This window comes from Hemiscyllium ocellatum, chromosome 2 (assembly GCF_020745735.1).
Source record: "Hemiscyllium ocellatum isolate sHemOce1 chromosome 2, sHemOce1.pat.X.cur, whole genome shotgun sequence".
In the NCBI taxonomy this organism is placed as follows: Eukaryota; Metazoa; Chordata; class Chondrichthyes; order Orectolobiformes; family Hemiscylliidae; genus Hemiscyllium; species Hemiscyllium ocellatum.
Genome location: NC_083402.1, coordinates 7,722,363 through 7,743,568, shown reverse-complemented (window position 1 = coordinate 7,743,568; position 21,206 = coordinate 7,722,363). Strand labels below are relative to the sequence as shown.

Here is a 21,206-nt window from a genome sequence, read left to right as displayed (position 1 = left end):
AATAAACCTGTTGGACTATAACCTGGTGTTGTGTAATTTTTAACTTTGTCCACCCCAGTCCAACACCGACTCCTCCAAATCTTGTAAATGAACTCTGTTTTGTTTAAAACTAAGTGGTTTGACCAGCCAATTCTCTCCTGCAATATCCACTTTACACCTGTTTAAGACAACGAGCAAAGTTAAGGTCTGGACTCCCTTCTTAAAGGTTTTGAGGGATCTGGCCTGGTCCATAACAGAATGGGGACTCTTTACAGGATTTGTTGTTTAGTTGCAACTGGGATTCGAGTTGTTGGACTTGAAGGCAGTGAATGGTAAGTGTTAGTGTCTGTTGTTGTGGATGTTGGTTTTGGTTGGTGTTGCTTGGTGAAGTCAGGGCTCTTTCAGTCAGCAAAAGTTTTCTGGGGCTGGAGGAAGTGACCTTGGGAGTTTTACAAAAAGGTGGTTAAAGCCAAGCTGTGGGAATGAGCAAACAAGCTGGAGTTGGAGCTGCCTCCTTCCGTGAGGAAAGGACAGATACTTACAGCAGGAGCTCAACATTTACATTTGTTGGAAACTCCATCAGAATCTATAGAGAGGCTAAAGTTCAGGTGAAAATGAAGCAGCTTGGGTTAGAGGCAAAAGAAAAAAAACCAAGGACAACCGAACCTTGTTAAAGGAGCAGCTTCTTCACAAAAGGAATTTCAGGTTATGGTCAGCAAGTGGGTAAGGACAGCGGAGTCCATGGAAAGGTCACCCATGGTCTTATTGGATGGTGGGGCAGGCTCAATGGGAAAACAGGCTCAAGGTAAGAAATAAAGGGTGAGAGGAGAGTTGAGGAGAGATACGTTTTCATACAGAGGGATTTAAGAGTTTGGCACTCACTGTCTGAAAGAGTGTTAGAGTTAGAAACGCGAGTAACATTTAAGCAGTATTTTGGGATTTTGTAGACTTCCCATTTGCCTCTTCAGTAGCCTGCATCTCTGCTGTCTTACTTCTTTTTGACATTTTAAACTTCTGTCCAATTGGCTTCCACCTCCCACCTCTACCTATCGCCCATTATTTAGTTTAAAACCCTCAAAACAGTTGTTTAAAAAGGCACAAAGATCAAGAGCTGTATTCTGGGGGAAGTATAGTCAGATTTTTGTTAACTCACACACAAACGATGGTCCAAATGACCTCTTTCTATGCAGTAAATGTGGTGGGGGCATGGAATGCGCTGCCTGTGGGAGTGGCAGAGTCAGAATCATTGGTGACCTTTAAGCTGCAATTGGATAGGTACATGGAAAGGTGCTTCAGCTCGGAGAAATGTTTGGCACAATATCATGGGCCAAGGGCCTGTTCTGTGCTGTATTGTTCTATGTTCTATGTTCTATGTCTATGTTCTATGTTCAAGCCCTCCAGCCCTGGTATCATTCTCCTCAATCTTTTCTGAACCCTTTTGAGTTTCACAGCATCTTTCCTACAGCAGGGAGGCCAGAAATAAATGCAATATTCCAAAAGTGGTCCAACCAGCATCCTGTACAGCCATGATAAGACCTCCTAATTCCTGTACTCAATGCATTGAACAATAAAGGCGAGCATACCAAATGCCTTCTTCATTAACCAGTCTATACTTTGATTCCACTTTCAAAGAACAATGAACCTGCACTCCAAGTTCTCTTTGTTTGGCAACACTCCCCAGTACCTTACCAGAAGTGTATAAGTCCTGCCCTGATTTGCCTTAACAAAATGCAACACCTCAAATTTATCTAAGTTAAACTCCATCTGCCACTCCTCAGCCCATTGGCCCATCTAATCAAAGTCCCGTTGTCCTTTGTGATAACCTTCTTTGATGTCAATGACACCTCCAATTTTGGTGTCATCTGGAAACTTACTGACCATTTCTCTGATATTCACATCCGAGCCATTTATATAAATGACAATAAGCAGTGGATCCAGCACCGATCCTTGCAGCACACCGCTGGGTACAGGCCTCCAGTCTAAAAAGCAATCCTGCACCACCACACTCTGTGTCCTATCTACAAGCCAGTTATGTATCTAAATGGCTAGTTGCCCCTGTATTCCATGTGATCTAACCTTGTTAACCAGTTTATCATGCAGAACCTTGTCAAATACCTTGCTGAAGTCCATTTAGGCCATGTCCACCACTCATTCATCAATCATCTTCATCACTCCTTCATAAACTCAATGAGTCATGTTATGTCTGAACATGCCCTACTGATCCACACATTGTCAGCAGCTACACAAATGTGCAAGAATCCCAATAGGATGACCCAACATCCAAAGTGCCTGACAGACTGTTACTCGGGACAGAAGTGAGCCACACCAGGATTCTTCAGTAACAGTTAAATAATTCCATTAATGAATAATTCCAGTAATAAGAGCAGTGAAAGAAATGGATACCTAATTAATGCTCCTAAACAGCATCCCTTCAAAGCCACACACACACACATAAAATAAAGACAGAGAAAAGATAGATGATTTATATTTCTACCATGAGTGACAAAAGAATGTAGACAGGGTAACAGGGTAAACAAAACTCTGAAAATAAAAGTCCTGACCACAAGATTTTTTGTGGGCAGCATGGTGGCACAGTGGTTAGCACTGCTGCCTCACAGCGCCAGAAAGCCAGGTTCAATTCCCACCTCAGGCGACTGACTGTGTGGAGTTTGCACATTCTCCCCGAGTCTGTGTGGGTTTGCTCCGGTTTCCTCCCACAGTCCAAAGATGTGCAGGTCAGGTGAATTGGCCATGCTAAATTGTCCGTAGTGTTCGGTAAGTTTTAAATGTGGTGGTTGGCGGGTTGGTGTGGACTTGTTGGCCAAAGGGCCTGTTTCCACACTGTAAGTAATCTAATCTAATCTAAAAAAAATGGAAGGATCATTCTCTCTCACAGTCCTTGTGTTTTTTAGCAGGAATGAAATGCTGTGTTCTGGACAGCGATGGTTATGCTTCAAATTCAACGGCCATTCAGGTGAACTTAGAACTTTTCACATGTGACTTCTTTCTTTCCAGATTACTTGTGTTTTTTTCTGCTTTTCTCGACAGTGATGGGGGAGAGGCAGAGCTGGCTGCTTTCTCTTTGCAGGCTCCAGATACTTTCCACTTTCAGACACTCCAGGAACATATAGCTTTGTAACAGCACATCTCAACCAATCAGACAGCAGTTGCTCAGCAGAATTTTCTGAACTCGAAACATTATCATGAAGTCCGATGGCATCAGGTCAAGCATGAGCAAGGGAATCTCCGATGACTACCCACTGCCACAATCCCCCCACTCCCAGGCTTCTGATCATGTTTATCACCACTTGGAGGAAGCACTGAGGTCAACACTGGCACAGAATGTACTCTGGGTGGGAGACGTCACTGTCCAACACCAAGACAGACTCAGCAGCTTTACTACTGCCTGAGCTGGTGGAATCTGAAATGACATAGCTCTTGGACTGGGTCTGTGGCGGGTGGTGAGGGAACCAACAAGAGAGAAAAGCTTGACCTTGTCCTCAGCCGTCTATCTGCCTATTATAGGATTGGGAGGAGTAACTACCTCACAGTCCCGTGGAGACCTCATCACATTGAGGTACATCCCCATCATGTATGGCACTAGGCCTGTGTTAAATAGGACAGTCTTTGAACAGATCGAGCAAGTCAAGACTGGGATCCCTGAGACACTGTGGACCATCCGTACAGCAGAATTGAGCTGGAATACAATCTGTAAGCTCATGGCATGTAATTCTCCCCCACTCAGCCATTAACATCAAGTCAGGACATCAATTCTCGTTCAATGAACAATGCAGGAGGTGATGCCAGGAACATCACCAGCAAACCTGAAAATGAGATGTCAGCTATAAAACTACTTCTGTGTCAAACATCATAAACCACAATTGATGCTCTGGGGGAAGTGATTCCACTGTCAGTGCATCAGATATAAGCTCAGCAGACCTGTCACATGCAGATATGAATGGGTGAGGACAATTAAGCAACTAACAGGAATATGAGTCTCCACAAATATCCCCATCCTCAATGAGGGAGGGCCCTGCTCATCAGTGCAACTAATAGGGCTGTGGCATTCACACTTAACTTGACCCAGAAGATGTCCCCAGCATCATAGAAGATTCCTTACCCAGCAGGCAAATATAATTCAGTGGGTCAGCATTCACGTGTAGATGGGGCTAGGGACAGAAATCATGGGACCTAGTGCTGTTCCTCACACAGCCCCTGGCCCAACCTCCAGGACCCACACTCACTTCCACTGACCTGACACAGTGAACACCCTTCTTCAATCCTGATGTACTGTCCACCTCTGTCCTGGAGACCTGACCAAGTAAGGATGGCAGAGACAAAAACAGAAATTGTGGGAAAAACTCAGCAGGTATGGTGACATCTGTGGAGAGAAAGTAGAGTTAATGTTTTGGGTCCAGTGACATTTCTTCAGAAATAAAATGATCAAAAACAGTGGGCTGGGAGGAGTGTGGGTCTTGCAGCTACTCCTGAGATTCAGATTTATTTCCCAATTTACTTCCAGCTTTCTTACATTTATTACATTTCAGTCAGAAAAGCTTTTTGTTTGATTCACTTTTCGTCATTTTATATTCAAAACACAAAAAAATTCCCAAAATGGACAGACACAATTTTTTTAATCAAACAGAATCCTATCAATGGACTTTTTGGATAGGCCCACATGTGGGCTGTGGGAAGTTTTGTTGACGGAAAATAATTGCTGAGGGAAGTTTTGTTTCAAACCAAGTTGTGTTCACAGAGCTCTTGGACAGGTTAACACGTGGTTGGCTCTGGAGTGGGATTTTATTTTTAATCAGAACATTGAAAGCTGTCTGCTGACCACTTGTGCTTATTATTAGCTCTTTGGATAAAGAAATGTAGTTTATTTTACAGTTAAAATGTCAGTGTAAGTTGCTTCTTTTTTGACTTAATGACATTGAGGACATACAAGAGACACAGCGTTAGATGGCCAGTAGATTTCGAGAGGTGATAACACAGCAGGATCAGTCAGATAGATGGATGACTGTCAGGAAAGTTAAGAAGGTAGTTCAGAAATCTCTCATACTGTTGAAAGGATAATCTCTCAGAGGAAATTAGAAGGGACAGTCAGATCTTGGGCGCTAAAAATGAACCTTATGTTCAAAGGGGTTTGACAAAATTTAAAAGAATAATTGTTGTAGGTGATTCTCCTGTCAAGGGCACAGACAGGTGGTTCTGCAGCAGTGAGCATGGATCTAGGATATTATACTGTTTCTTGGTGCTAGGATTAAGGACATTGCAAAATGTTTGAAGCATACTGTTAAAGGGAATAATGAGAAACTGGAAGTTTTTGTACACATTGATGGGAATGACATTGTTAGGGAAAGGATTAAGGCTTTACAAAGTAATATCAAAGGTTAGGTTGAAGATTAAAAAAGTAATAATCTCTATTTTACTCCCAAAGCCAAGCTCAGATGTGGGAACAAAAGGATAAAGGAGATAAATCAATGGCTGAAGAGGTGGTGTCATGTTCAGGGATTCAGATTCTTGGATCACTGCGACCTCTTCTGAGACAGAAAAGACCGTTCACAAAGGACGGTTTCAACTGTACTGCTTTAAGGAACAATGTGTGAATAAAGAGATGGAGGTTCCAGTCAGGGATCGGAGAGAATCATACACTAAATATAAACAACAGGATCCAAATGGATCTCTTGCACCATATAATGAATGTCGGGGCATTCATACGAGGGCGATCAGGATGTCAAAGAAAGGACATGAGATAGCCTCAACAAATAAGGTTAAGGATAATCCAAAGGGATTTTATCAATACATTAAGACCAAGACAGCAACAAGAGACAGAGTATAGGGCAAAGAGATTTCCTTTGTCTTCGACCTCAGGAGATAGGAGAGATCTTAAGTGTATATTTTGTGTTGGTTTTTACTGTGGAGATAGAAGTGGAGGCGAGAGAACGCTGAGAAATAAATATTGATGTTTTGAAAACAGTTTGCATTACAGAAGAGGAAGGGCTAGAGGTCTTTGAAAATATAAATCTCTGAGCCCTGATCTCATGAATCCCAGGACTTTGTCAGATGTTAAGAGGAAATCGCTGGGCACCTTGCAGAAACATTTGTATCATCTATAAATACGAGTGAGACGCTGAGTGAGTGGAGAGTGACTAATGTTCATGAAGGGATGTCAGGAGAAGCCTGGAACTTCAGACCTGTGAGTCTGACTTCAGTGGTGGATAAGTTGTTGAAAATAATTCTGAAATTTGGGATTTATATGCATTTGGAGAGGCAAGGAATGATTAGGGATGGTCATCATGGGAGACTGATCAACAAGATTAGATCTCATGGAATATAGGGAAAACTGGCTATTTGGATACTGAAACGGCTCAAAAGTAGAAGACAGTGGATGGTGATGGAGGGTTATTTTTCAGACTGGAGGCCTGTGACCAGTGGAGTGCCACAAGGATCGGTGCTGGGTTCTCTACTTTTTGTCATATACATAAATGATTTGGATGCAAGCATAAGAGGTACAGTTAATAAGCTTCAGATGACACCAAAATCGAAGGTGTAGTGGACAGCGAAGAGGGTTACCTCAGATTACAACAGGATCTTGATCAGATGGGGCAATGGGCTGAGAAGTGGCAGATGGAACTTAATTCAGATAAATGCGAGGTGCTGCATTTGGGAAAGCAAATCTTAACAGGACTTATACACTTAATGGTAAGGTCCTCGGGAGTGTTGCTGAACAAACAGACCTTGGAGTGCAGGTTCTTAGCTCCTTGAAAGTGGAGTCGCAGTAAGATAGGATAGTGAAGTAGGCATTTGGTTTGCTTTCCTTTATTGGTCAGAGTATTGAGTACAGGAGCCGGGGCTCATGTTACAGCTGTACAGGACATTGGTTAGGCCACTGTTGGAAAAGTGTGTGCAATTCTGGTCTCCTTCCTATCGGAAAGATGTTGGGAAACTTGAAAGGGTTCAGAAAAGATTTACAAGGATGTTGCCAGCATTGGAGGATTTGAGCTATGGGGAGAGGCTGAACAGGCTGGGCCTGTTTTTCCTGGAGCATCAGAGGCTGAGCGGTGACCTTATAGAGGTTTACAAAACTATGAGGGGTATGGATAGGGTAAATAAGCAAAGTTTTTTCCCTGGGGCTGGGGAGTCCAGAACTAGAGGGCATAGGTTCAGGGTGAGGGCGAAAGATATAAAACAGATCTAAGGAGCAAATTTTTCACGCAGAGGGTGGTACATGTATGGAATGAGCTGCTGGAGGTAGTGGTGGAGGCTGGTACAATTTCAACATTTAAGAGGCATTTGGATGGGTATATGAATAGGAAGGGTTTGGAGGGAAATGGGCCGGGCCGGTGCTGGCAGGTGGGACTCGAGTGGGTTGGGATATCTGGTCGGCATGGACAGGTTGGACTGAAGGGTCTGTTTCCATGCTGTACATCTCTATGGCTCTATGACTCTAGTGATAGTCAGCATGGTTTTGTGCAAGGGATATTGTGTCTCACAAACTTGATTGTGTCTTTTGAAGAGGTAAACAAGAAAATTGATGAGGGCAGAGGGGTTAACATTGTTCACTTAGACTTTGGTAAATCCTTTGACAAGGTTCCCCATAGTAGACTAATTAGTGAAGTTAGATCCCATGGGATTCCGGGTGAGCTTGGCAAGTGGATGCACAATTGGCTGAAAGGCAGAAGACAGAGAGTGACAGTGGAGGGAGGGCTTTGTTCTGGAGGCCTGTGACCAGCAGGGTTCCACGGGGATCAGGGCTGGGCTCACTTTTGTCACTCATTTATTTTAAAAATTGAGGTAAGAACACAGAAAGAATGTTTTGCAAGTTTGCGGTTGATACCAACATTGATGGTCCATTAAACAATGAAAGAAGGTTATCTTAGAATACAAAGAGATCATAATCAAATGGGTTAATGGGCTGAAGAGTGACAGATGGAGTTTAAGATAAGTGTGTGGTATTGCACTTTGGGAAAACTAACAAAGGGAAGACTTACACAATTAAAAGCAGGGCCTTGGGTAGTGCTGTAGAACAGAGACCTAGGTATTCAGGTACAGAATTCTTCCGAGTTTGCATCATCTATATATACGGTGGTTCAGCACACTTGCCTTCATTGCTCAGACCTTTGATAATCGGAGTTGGGATATTATGTTCAGGGTGGACAGGATGCTGGTGAGGCCTCTATTATGTCCAGTTCTGGTCACCCTGTTATTGCAAGGATATCATTTAACTGGAGAGGGTTCAGAAGAGATTTACCAGGAAGTTGCCGAGAAAGTAGGCCTTGAGTTACCGAAAGAGGCTGGAGCGACTGGGACCTTTCTCACTGGAGTGTACAAGATTGAGAGGTGACCTTATCAAGATCGACAAAAGCCTGAGGAATTTAGATCCAGTGAATGGCAGGTGTCTTTTTGCTCTTGTGGGAGATTTCAAGACTGGGGCATATCTTTAAGGTGAGAGGAGAAAGATTTTAAAAAGACATAAGGGGCAGTTTTTATTTTACACAGAGAGTGGTTCATGTGGAATGAGCTTCCAGAGGAAATGGTGGATGTGGGTACAGTTACAATGCTTAAAAGACATTTTGATAATTTCATGAATAAGAAATGTTTTGAGGGATATGGGCCAAGCGCAGGCAAGTGGGATTGTGTTCAGTGTGGACTAGTTGAACTGAAGGGTCTGCTCCTGTGCTGTATGACTCTATAACTGATTATAGCTGGGGAAGGTTGGTATAGATGCTGAAGATGGGGAGGGGGGAGGGGGCAGGAGTAAACACTCAGTGGGAAGGGACCCCAGACAGAGAGAAAAACAATTGGACAGACAAACGAAAGGGGAAAGGTCGGCCTGGGAGAATGAACAGCTGTTGATGGGGACCATTCGTCACTGACAATGGATTGTTTTGGTAGTAGCCCATGTGATGACAAGGTCTGGGTGTGGGGGGGTTGGGGGAAGGAGATAGGAGAAGGTGCTGAGGCTCTAAAATTATCGACCCCAATATTGAGTACAGAAGGTCACTGGGTCCCCAAAAGCTGGTGTGTCGATCTGGCAGGCAACTGATGCTCAGCATCATTTTTGTGTACGAACATTTCTGTTCTGCAAAGTGGTCACCCAGTCTGTGTTTTGTTTACCCAATGCAGAATTAGAAGTGGACTGTGCAGAGTTAGTGAATTATGAACAGCCCTGAGCCTGTGTGAGGTGGTGCTGATGGAGAGAGAGGGCTCAAGATTGTCATGTGTTGCCATATGCACACTGAGTGTGAATGTAGTTTTCATTCTCTAAATCAAGTCACCATATTCCTATCAGACCATGCACTGCTTTTCTTGAGAGATAGAGAGAGAGAGAGAGAGAGAACGAGAGAGAGAGAGAGAGAACTGGTGGTGGTTGAACCTGAGGGCCACCACACCTCAGTGAGGGGAGAGTTGAGAAGGAGGGTCCTTCATGGTCACCTGAGCCAATGTGGGGATTGAACCCACACTGTTGGCATCACACTGCTTTGCAAGCCAACCGTCCAGCTAACTAAACAGAACCCCAGATTCCCTGAAGTGTACAACTGAATCAGATCAGAATTTCCAAATCTCAGCCCTGAGGTTAGCTTTTCATTCAAATTCCAGATTTTTAAAAAATTTAATCACATTTCACTTTCAGCTGTGATGGGATTTGAACCCATAGCCACAGACTTGCGTGTCTGGTTTGGTCGCCCAGTGACAGTAGCAGTTTACCACCATCTTCCTTTACCCATGGGTGAATACAGGGCGAGCATAAGTCCCACATGGCTGTGATGCCTCACACAGTCAGCTGGACACTGTGGGAATGTAGTTGCACTGATGGAACTATTCCTGTTGAAGGTTGTAACCTAGAGGGACACATCAGACTGTTGCACCTTCCTGTTTGAGGAGATGATCTCAGTGTCAGTATAACTTTGGGGCATTTGGAGATATAACGGAATGTTCTGAGTCTGTCAATGTCTTTCAACACTGACATCAGAATGCACCTAAAAATATCAGCACAGCATAGTACATTAAATATGGACTAAAATTAAATTTGAAACTCAAAGCTAATCCTCTCCAGAAGTTGGAAATTTTAAATAAACATCAAAATGCTGCAAATACTCAGCAGGGCAGAGTGTACCTGTGGAAAGAAACAGGGTTAATGTTTTAGTTCCATGTCCTTTCACCAGAAAATCAAATCACAAAACATTCACAGAATCTGTTCCACTCTCACTGTGCACCTTCTACAGGCTGAAGAATGTGGGAACGGTCTCTTACCATGTACCTGCAACCGAGTCTCTTTCTGGATCAGATACTGATAATCCGGTTCTGATCTGTATTCCACCAGACACAGGTAAGTGTGATTGTCCCTCACACTCAGCTGGTTTATCCTGGTCGAGGCGTTTCCCTCCTCTGGGTTCCCGATGAGCTCGTATCGATTTCCACCGTGTCCAGTTCTCCAAGTTCCCTGTGATTGGGCTGTAAATGTAACGATGTGTTGGTAGGGCTCCTTCCTCATCCAGGTAACAGTGGTCAGGGTAGGGTAGTACCAGCGACTGAAGATACAGGGTAAAGTAACTGAATCTCCCTCTGTCCCACTCACCACTGGGACATTTCCCTGAGCAGCTGAGGAAAGGACAAACATCAGAATGGATGAGGTCAGTGTGCAGAAGTTTTAATTTCAATATGTTCTATTCCTTTCAACTTCACAATAAAATGAACAATTAAAGACCCCACTCACATCTCTAACAGGTCTGTCCTAGACATTCCCCAACAAGAGTCACCCTGATCAAAATATCTCCTCGCCACTCACTTTGAAAACCTTGATTACAAGATACTTCCATGATGTGGGGGTGCCAGTGTTGCACTGAGGTGGACAAAGTCAGAAGTCACACTGCACCAGGACTTCACCTGATTCAGGAGCAGTGCTCTGAACCTTGTTATTTCAAATAAACCTGTTGGACTATAACCTGGTGCCGTGTGACCGCTGAAGGTACTTCCAGATCGGATCCATTGAACTCTCCTGAATTCATTCATGCAGAACCCTCCGCCCGATGCTCAATATTAATATTCTTTAAACAAGGTCAAGGATTTTACAGCCTTCCCCCTCACTCTGTTGCTCAACCACCTTCAAAGTATTGATCACACACTGTGTGAAGGAGAACCCCCTGTTGTAACCATTCACCAGCTCCAATCTGTGACCTTTGAAATGAGCACAGGTTAATTTAAACTCAGAGTCCAGATTACATTTTCCTACACTGAGTAAAATATTTGGGTGCAGGAGGGGGATAACCAGCCATGTGGCTCTTTGCTGCATGAACTTAAAAGAGGAGCTATGGGATGAAATGTTTCCCCATTCTTATTTAAATTGGTAATCTGTTATTTTGTAATTGTTCCCCTGTTTGACTTCTGTTCACAAGAGCAAATATCCTCTCAGAATCTGCATTGTCAAGCTCCTCAGGATCTTGAGGAAGGGTCACTCTGCCTGAAACATTAACTCTGATTTCTCTCCACAGGTGCTGCCAGACCTGCTGAGCTTTTCCAACAGTTTCCATTTTTAAGACCATAAGACCATAAGACATAGGAGTGGACGTAAGGCCATTCGGCCCATCGAGTCCACTCCGCCATTCAATCATGGCTGATTGGCATTTCAACTCCACTTACCAGCGTTCTCCCCGTAGCCCTTAATTCTTCAAGACAACAAGAATCTATCAATCTCGGCCTTGAAGACATTTAGCGTCCCGGCCTCCACTGCACTCCGTGGCAATGAATTCCACAGGCCCACCACCCTCTGGCTGAAGAAATGTCTCCGCATTTCTGTTCTGAATTGACCCCCTCTAATTCTAAGGCTGTGTCCACGTGTCCTAGTCTCCTCACCTAACGGAAACAATTTCCTAGCGTCCACATTTTCCAAGCCATGTATTATCTTGTACGTCTCTATTAAGTCTCCCCTCAATCTTCTAAACTCCAACGAATACAATCCCAGTATCCTCAGCCGTTCCTCATATGTTAGACCTGCCATTCCAGGGATCATCCGTGTGAATCTCCGCTGGACACGTTCCAGTGCCAGTATGTCCTTCCTGAGGTGTGGGGACCAAAACTGGACACAGTACTCCAAATGGGTCCTAACCAGTGCTTTATAGAGTCTCAGTAGCACATCTCTGCTTTTATATTCCAACCCTCTTGAGGTAAGAGACAACATTGCATTTGCTTTCTTAATCACGGACTCAACTTGCATGTTTACCTTTAGAGAATCCTCGACTAGCACTCCCAGATCCCTTTGTGCTTTGGCTTTACTAATTTTCTCACCATTTAGAAAGTAGTCGATGCTTTTATTCTTTTTGCCAAAGTGCAAGACCTTGCACTTGCTCACGTTAAATTCCATCAGCCATTTCCTGGACCACTCTCCCAACCTGTCTAGATCCTTCTGTAGCCTCCCCACTTCCTCAGTATTACCTGCCTGTCCACCTAACTTCGTATCATCGGCAAACTTCGCTAGAATGCCCCCAGTCCCCTCATCCAAATCATTAATATATAATGCGAATAGCTGTGGCCCCAACACCGAACCCTGCAGGACACCACTCGTCACCGGCTGCCATTCTGAAAAAGAACCTTTTATTCCAACTCTCTGCCTTCTGTTAGACAGCCAATCCTCAATCCATCCCAGCAGCTCACCTCGAACACCATGGGCCCTCACCTTGCTCAGCAGCCTTCCGTGTGGCACCTTATCAAAGGCCTTTTGAAAGTCTAGATAGACCACATCCACTGGGTTTCCCTGGTCTAACCTACTTGTTACCTCTTCAAAAAATTCCAACAGGTTTGTCAGGCATGACCTCCCCTTACTAAATCCATGTTGACTTGTTCTAATCAGACTCTGCTCTTCCAAGAATTTAGAAACCTCATCCTTAATGATGGATTCTAGAATTTTACCAACAACCGAGGTTAAACTGATTGGCCTATAATTTTCCATCTTTTGCCTTGATCCTTTCTTGAACAAGGGTGTTACAACAGCCATCTTCCAATCATCCGGGACCTTTCCTGACTCCAGTGACTCTTGAAAGATCTCAACCAATGCCTCTGTTATTTCCTCAGCCACCTCTCTCAGAACTCTAGGGTGTATCCCATCGGGGCCAGGAGATTTATCAATTTTAAGACTTTTTAACTTTTCTAGCACTATCTCTTTCGTAATGGCAACCATACTCAACTCAGCCCTGTGACTCCCTTTAATTTTTGGGATATGACTCATGTCTTCCACTGTAAAAACTAACGCAAAGTACTTGTTAAGTTCTCCTGCTATTTCCTTATCTCCCATCACTAGGCTTCCTGCATCAGTTTGAAGTGGCCCAATGTCTACTTTTGCCTGTCGTTTGTTTCTTATGTACTGAAAGAAACTTTTACTATCATTTCTAATATTACTGGCTAGCCTACCTTCATATTTGATCCTCTCATTTCTTATAACACTCTTTGTTATCCTCTGTTTGCTTTTGTATCCTTCCCAATCTTCCGATTTCCCACTGTTCTTAGCCACTTTATAGGATCTCCCTTTTTCTTTAATACATTTCCTGACTTCCTTTGTCAGCCATGGTTGTCTAATCCTTCCCCGGATAATCTTTCTTTTCTTGGGGATGAACCTCTGTATAGTGTCCTCAATTATACCTACAACTCCTGCCATTTTTGCTCTACTGTCTTCCCGGTTAGCCTCTGCTTCCAGTCTATTTTTGTCAGTTCCTCTCTCATGCCCTCATAATTACCTTTATTTAACTGTAACACTATTACATCCGATTTTGCCTTCTCTCTTTCAAACTCCAGACTGAACTCTTTTGTTTCTGACTTGCAGCATCTGCAGTTTTTTGTTTGCATTTTCCTCAGGATGTTCGCTGTTTCATTAATTTCTACTTTTGTTTTATTTGGTCATGGGTGTCACTGGCCCAGATGATGTGCATTTATTGTCCATCCTGATTGCCCAGGAGAAGCTGCCTTCTTCAACTGCTGCAGCCCTGAGGTGTCGGGGTTATCCAGAGTAATTTAAGGGATTGAGTTTCAGGACTTTGACCCAGCAACAGTGAAGGAATGCCAGTAGAGTACAAATAGACTCAGACTACTCTGCATTGACCAAGGCCCCAATAACAGTGAGAACAGTCCCAGCCCTGTCAACCCTGCAAAGGCCTCCTCAGTGACATCTAGGAGCTAGTGCACAGATGGGTCGACTAACAGCCTCACATGGTCAAACTCACAGAACCATAACTTACAATATCACAGACACCACGATCACTGTCCCTGGACACTGCCTGACCCAGCATCAGGACAGACGCAGCAGAGGTGGAGGCATAGTGGTATACCGTCAGGAGGGAGTTGCCCAGGGACTCCCCAATATGAAGTTCCCAAGTTAAAGACTACATTGTAAGCCCATTGAAGTTCAATCTGTCACCTCACAATCCACATTAACACCCCCCCACACCAACATTCCCGTCAGGGTGGGAGATCAATAAAGAGACATGTGATTTTGCTGCATGCAATACCAGGCGAAAGTGAGGGCTGCAGATGCTGGAGATCAGAGTCAAGATTAGAGTGGTTCTGGAAAAGCACAGTAGGTCAGGCAGTATCCAAGAGCAGGAAAATCACCTTTTCGGGCAGGAGCCCTTCATCAGCCACATTCCTGATTAAGGGCTCCTGCCCGAAACGTTGATTTTCCTGCTCCTCAGATGCTGCCTGACCTGCTGTGCTTTTCCAGCACCACTCTAAACTTGACTGTATACAACACTACGCAAACTGAAATGTGTGAGGCCAACACCCAGATCCCCAGGATTACTTGCTCATCAAACAACAGAAACAGCACACAACAGAGCCAGCCCATAACCAATGGATCGGATGGCTCTGCAGTCCTGCTATAGACAGTCCTGAATGGTGGGGGACAATTGCTGCACCAGTTGTTCCAGTACAGAAAGCGCTTGATGTTGTCTACATGGACTTCAGTCAAGCCTTTGACAAGTTCCCTCACTGCAGACTGGTAAAAATGTGAAGTCACATGGTATCGGGGTGAGCTGGAAAGGTGGACACCGAACTGACTTAGTCATAGGAGACAAAGGGTAACAATGGAATGGAGGGTTGTTCCATAGGGATCAGTGCTGGGACATCTGCTGTTCATGGCCTATCCAATGATTTGGAGGAAAACATGTCTGGTCGAATTTGAAATTTTGCAGGCGATGCAAAGATTGGTGGAGTTAAGCATAGTGAGAAGGATTGTCAGAAGATTCAGCAGGATACAGATCAGTTCGATAGCAGATGGAGTTTAATCCAGACAAATGTGACTGATGTATTTTGGAATGTCAAGTGCAGGTGGAAATTAAACACTGAATAGCAGAACCCTGAGGAGGATTAATATGCAGAGGGATCTGGGTGTGCAGGTCTCCAGCTCACTGGAGGTGACAACGCAGACAGATAAGGGAGTGAAAAAGGCCCACAGCATCATTGCCTTCATTGGGAGGAGCATTGAGTATAACGACAGACAAAGTTATGCTGCAGCTTTAAAGAGCTTTAGTTCGGCCACACTTGGAATATTAGGTGCAGTTTTAGTCACCACACTACCAGAAGGATATGGATGCTTTGGAGAGAGTACAGAAATGGTTTACCAGGATATTGTCATGAATGGGGGATTTTAGCTGTGAAGAACGGGTGGATAGACTGGGTTTGTTTTCACTGGAACACAGGAGGTTGAGGGGCGACCTAATAGAAGTTTATAAGATTGTGAATGGCAGAGATAAAGTAGAATATATGAGGCTTTTCCTCAGAGTAAAGGGGTCAATTACTAGAGGACATGGGTTGAAGATATGGGGCTGGGGTTTGGGAGTGTGGTGCTGGTGCTATTAAGAGATGTACAAGGCAGGTTTCTCACACAAAGGGTGGGTGAGTGGCTGGAACGCACTGCCAGTGGAGGTGGTGGAAGCAGACACTATAGCAGCATTCCAGAAGCACCTGGATGAATACATGAATAGGAAAGGATGCTGATCCTGTAAGTGAAGACAGTTTTAGTATGGAAAGGCAAAATGTGTCAGCCCTGGTTTGGGGGATGGAAGGGCATGTTCCTGTGCTGTGTTGTTATTTGTTCTTGATCTAATTACAACACTGACATCTACCCAACAATGCCCAGGTATACCCTATCCACAAAAAGCAATGTGGGTCTGACCAGGCCAATTAAACTGATGGAAGGTGTCAGTGACTGCCATTAACATCAAGGCTGTATTTGAGCGAGTGTAGCAAGAAGGAACCTGAGCCAGTGGGAAGCCGAGGGGAGAAACCTCCATGGGTTTCAGTCAGACCTGGCACAGAGGAAGATGGTTCATACAATCCTTTCATTGTGGAAGCAGGCCATTTGGCCCTACAAGTCCATACCAACCCTCTGAAGAGTGACCCACCCAGGCCCATTCCCCAACCCGAATCTCTTACTCGACATTTACCCTGAACTGATACACCTAACCTGTATATCCATGAACACTATGAGCAATTTAGCATGACTAATTCACCTGACCTTTACATCTTTGGATTGTGAGAGAACTCCAGAGTACCCATAGGAAACCCACACAGACACAGGGAGAATGTGTAAACTCCACACAGACTGTTACCTCAGACTGGAATCAAACCCAGATTGTTGTGGTTGTTGGAGGAGAAAGTGAGGACTGCAGATGCTGGAGATCAGAGCTGAAAATGTGTTGCTGGAAAAGCGCAGCAGGTCAGGCAGCATCCAAGGAGCAGGAGAATCGATGTTTCGGGCATGAGCCCTTCTTCAGGAATGAGGAAAGTGTGTCCAGCAGGCTAAGATAAAAGGTAGGGAGGAGGGACTTGGGGGAGGGGCGTTTGAAGTGCGATAGGTGGAAGGAAGTCAAGGTGAGGGTGATAGGCCGGAGTTGGGGTGAGGGCCGAGAGGTCAGGAAGAAGTTTGCAGGTTAGGTAGGTGGTGCTGAGTTCGAGGGATTTGACTGAGACAAGGTGGAGGGAGGGGAAATTAGGAAACTGGAGAAATCTGCGTTCATCCCTTGTGGTTGGAGGGTTCCTAGGCGGAAGATGAGGCGCTCTTCCTCCAGCTGTCGTGTTGCTATGGTCTGGCGATGGAGGAGTCCTAGGACCTGCATGTCCTTGGTGGAGTGGGAGGGAGAGTTGAAGTGTTGAGCCACGGGGTGGTTGGTTTGGTTGGTCCGGGTGCCCCAGAGGTGTTCTCTGAAACGTTCTGCAAGTAGGCGGCCTGTCTCCCCAATATAGAGGAGGCCACATCGGGTGCAGCGGATGCAGTAAATAATGTGTGTGGAGGTGCAGGTGAATTTGAGGCAGATATGGAAGGATCCCTTGGGGTCTTGGAGAGAAGTAAGGGGGGAGGTGTGGGCGCAAATTTTGCATTTCTTGCAGTTGCAGGAGAAGGTGCCGGGAGTGGAGGTTGGGTTGATGGGGGGTGTGGACCTGATGAGGGAGTGGTCTTTTTGGAATGCTGATAGGGGAGGAGAGGGAAATATATCCCTGGTGGTGGGGTAAGTTTGGAAGTGGCGGAAATGACGACGGATGATACGATGTATATGGAGGTTGGTGGGGTGGAAGGTGAGGACCAGTGGGGTTCTGTCCTGTCACGATTGGAGGGACGGGGCTCAAGGGCGGAGGAGCAGGAAGTGGAGGAGATGCAGAGGAGGGCATCGTCGATTATGTCTGGGGGTAAATTACGGACTTTGAAGAAGGAGACCATCTAGGTTGTACGGTATTGGAACTGGTCCTCCTGGGAGCAGATGCGGCGGAGACAAAGAAATTGGGAGTATGGGATGGCGTTTTTACAGGGGGCAGAGTGGGAGGAGGTGTAGGCAAGGTAGCTGTGGAAATCGGTGGGTTTATAGTAAATGTCCGTGTTCATTCGGTTGCCCGAGATAGAAATGGAAAGGTCTAGGAAGGGGAGGGAGGAGTCTGAGATGGTCAAGATAAAATTGAGGTCGGGCTGGAAGGTGTTAGTAAAGCCCATGAACTGTTCAACCTCCTCGTGGGAGCACGAGTCAGCACCGATACAGTCATCGACGTAGTGGAGGAAAAGGTGGGGTGTGGTGACAGTGTAGCTGCAGAAGATGGACTGTTCCACATATCCTAAGAAGAGGCAGGCATAGCTGGGGCCCATGCGGGTGCCCATGGCTACTCCTTTGGTTTGGAGGAAGTGGGAGGATTGGAAAGAGACGTTGTTCAGGGTGAGGACCAGTTCAGTCAGTCAAAGGAGGGTGTCAGTGGAAGGGTACTGGTTGGTATGGAGGGAAATGAAGAAGCAGAGGGCTTTGAGTCCTTCGTGATGGGGGATGGAGGAGTGCAGGGACTGGATGTCCATAGTGAAGATAAGGAATTGGGGACCGGGGAAGTAAAAATCTTGGAGGAGGTGGAGGGCGTCGGTGGTGTCCCAAACATAGGTCGGGAGTTCTTGGACTAAGGGGGACAGGACCATGGCGAGGTAAGGAGAGATGAGTTCTGTGGAAGCAGGAGCAGGCTGAGACAATGGATCGGCCGGGGCAGTCAGGTTTGTGGATTTTGGGCAGGAGGTAGAAACGGGCGGTGTGGGGTTGTGGGACTATGATTGTGGTGGTTGGTCAGTCATCTCAGTTCCAGAACATCCCTGCAGGAGTTCCTCAGGATAGAGTCCTTGGCCTAACCATCTCCTGCTGTATCATCAATGACTTTCCCTCCACTATATACATGAGAACATCACCACCTACAAGCTTCCCTCCAATACACTCACCATCTTGATTTGGGAATATTTCATCATTACTTCAGTCTGACTGGGACAAACCCCTTGGAATCCTTAAACAACCTTATCGGGAATGTCCCTGCAGCTGAGGGAATGCAGCAGATCAAGAAGGCAGCTCACCATTCCCTTCTCCAGGTCAATTAGGGATGGCCAATATAGGCTGACCGAGCATGTGACACCCACGTCCCCTTGAACAATGAAAAGATAACTATACTTCCCAGTCAGGATGGTCTGTATCTGATGCCATTTTTTACACTGAGGTTATAGAGGTCACTACTTTGGAAGGTGCTGGTGGAGGAAGTGTTGCTGCCTTGCTGCAGTGTATTTTCTTGTTATTTTTATTGTTACAATACTGTTGGGGTGGGGGAGTTCCAGGATTTTGACCCAGTGACAGTGACAGGGCAGCAATATATTTTCCTGCACTCTTCCAGACAAGTGGGGAGTATTCCATCACACTTCGAACTGCTCAATATGCTTTGGAGTCAGGAGGCGTGTTAATTTACAGGATCTCCAGCCTGTGGCCTACTCTTGAAGTCACAATTCCATTTACACTCCTGGGCTCACTCCTTGTCCACAACAGAGTGAGTCATTCAGGGGGGCAGTTAAGAGTCAACCTCATTACAGTGGGGTCGCATGTAGGTCAGACCATCAAGGATACAGATTTCCCTCCCTAAAGAACATGAGTGAACCAGGTATTATTTTTGTCCGAGGTGTCTACATGGTCTTTATTAAACTGGCTTTTCAGTCTAGATTCCTTTCAAATTCTAATTTCACAATCTGCCATGGATTGGAAAGTATTCGCCAGGACATTAGCCTCTGCAGATTCCTTCTCCCCCCCCCCCCAATCCATCTAATTTCTGCTCAGCCAATAGAAAGTGAAGATAGAAACAGTGAGATTTTCAGCCAATGCGAACTGAGGGTTCCCTCACTCTGAGACGTGCTCATCCAATGAGGGCTCAGAATTTATGGATCTCTTTTTCTCACCCAATGCCGATAGAGCAGGACTCTCATTGGGAAGGGGGTCTTGGAGCTTGAATCCTTGATGATGTTGTGTCTGTTCCCTGCCCCAAACAACTGAAGCCGGTCTGACCACAGCAAATGAGTGACTGTGGGAGGTTTCAGATTCGGAAATGGATTGGTCTGTAAATCCCAGCCAGGTCTCTCCCTCTCTCTCTCTCCTTCTCACTGCCTCCTGCCTGAGACCAACTGGAAGAGCCCAGGAGAAGAACCCAACCCGAGAGCTCCCGGACCTGGTGGAGCCTGTCCCCATTGAGCTGTCAGGGCAGTGACACCATCCGAACATTGTTCCTCACCTTCCACTTCCAGGCGTGTTCCATACCATGATTGAAACTTGCCGATATTGAGCTCCACACGACACCGATAGGAACCAACATCCTCCCGGCTCAGTCCCTCCATCATAACTGAGACATCTTTGTTGCTGAGGTTCCCCACGAATCTGAATCGATTCCCACCGTGCCGCTGTATCACATTCTCACACAGCTCACCCTGGGAATGATCTGGACCAGGATATGTACACTTAAAGATAAAAGCCCGTGTTTCCTTCTTGTACCATAAGATGGAGCCGGTGAGTGTGAGGTGAGTGTCAGGGTGGGTGAAGCTGCAGGGTAAGACAGCAGAGCCTCCTTCCTCAGCCCACACTCCATCCGCGATTGTCATTGACCAACCATAAGCAGACAAAGCTGTGAGGGGAGAGAGAGAGAGGATATGAACACAGCACAGACACCAAACAGTGAGGTAAAACACTGAATCTGTTGTATGATGAGAACATATATAACATTGTTCAGTCATGGTTTATAAACTAACCTGGGACAGTGTGGAATGAGCTACAGGCTGGAGCACAACAGAAGGTTTCAGGGGGTTTGTGGTTCGACTGTGGGTGTTTGTTGCTGTTGGTTGATGAGAGTTTTTGGTGCCTGAGAGTTTCCAGGAGACCCAGAGTGATCTGAAGAGCAGGACTCAGGGCCCTCCCTGCAGAACCTTTTCTATTTCCCATCACCTTCTACTCTAGTACCGAGCCAGCCTTCAGCAACCTGGCTCATTCATCAGGCGTAGCAGAGGGATGGGGTACACAGTGAAAGTATTGCAGAGGGTGAAGGTGATACACAGAGACATGAAGAAGGAGAACTAAAGTAAAAAAATAAATCAGTCATAATCCCAGAGAACTGCTGTCTCATTAGAGAGAGGTGACTGATGGTGATTTAATCTGAGGGCCACTCTGCCTCAGACAGTGACACGGTTGAGAACCTGAGGCCTTCATGGTCCCCACAGACAGTATGGGAATTAAACCCGCATTGTTGGCTTTACTCCACATCACAAACCAACTGTCCATCCAACCGAGCTAACTGACCCAAGAAGACGATCCAAGGAAATCCAGAAGGCAGTGTGAATATCATCAAGGGAGGGCATAAGGGAGTGTGGCATGGCTGGATGGCATTTACTTGTGAGTAAGGCAGATGAGCTGAGGTTGTAG

General features: G+C 45.6%; 1 protein-coding gene across 1 annotated transcript in view; it reads right to left on the bottom strand.

Moving 5' to 3' along the window:
* The window catches only part of LOC132821685 (uncharacterized), a 58,451-nt gene that overhangs the window by 4,037 nt on the left and 33,208 nt on the right, over nt 1–21,206 (bottom strand). Inside the window, exons 4-5 of the mRNA XM_060834395.1 lie at nt 20,029–20,415; nt 10,237–10,584 (exon numbers count right to left, since the gene is read on the bottom strand). Of these exons, the coding sequence (XP_060690378.1) occupies nt 10,237–10,584; nt 20,029–20,415 (735 nt within the window). The remainder of the gene's footprint in view (nt 1–10,236; nt 10,585–20,028; nt 20,416–21,206) is intronic.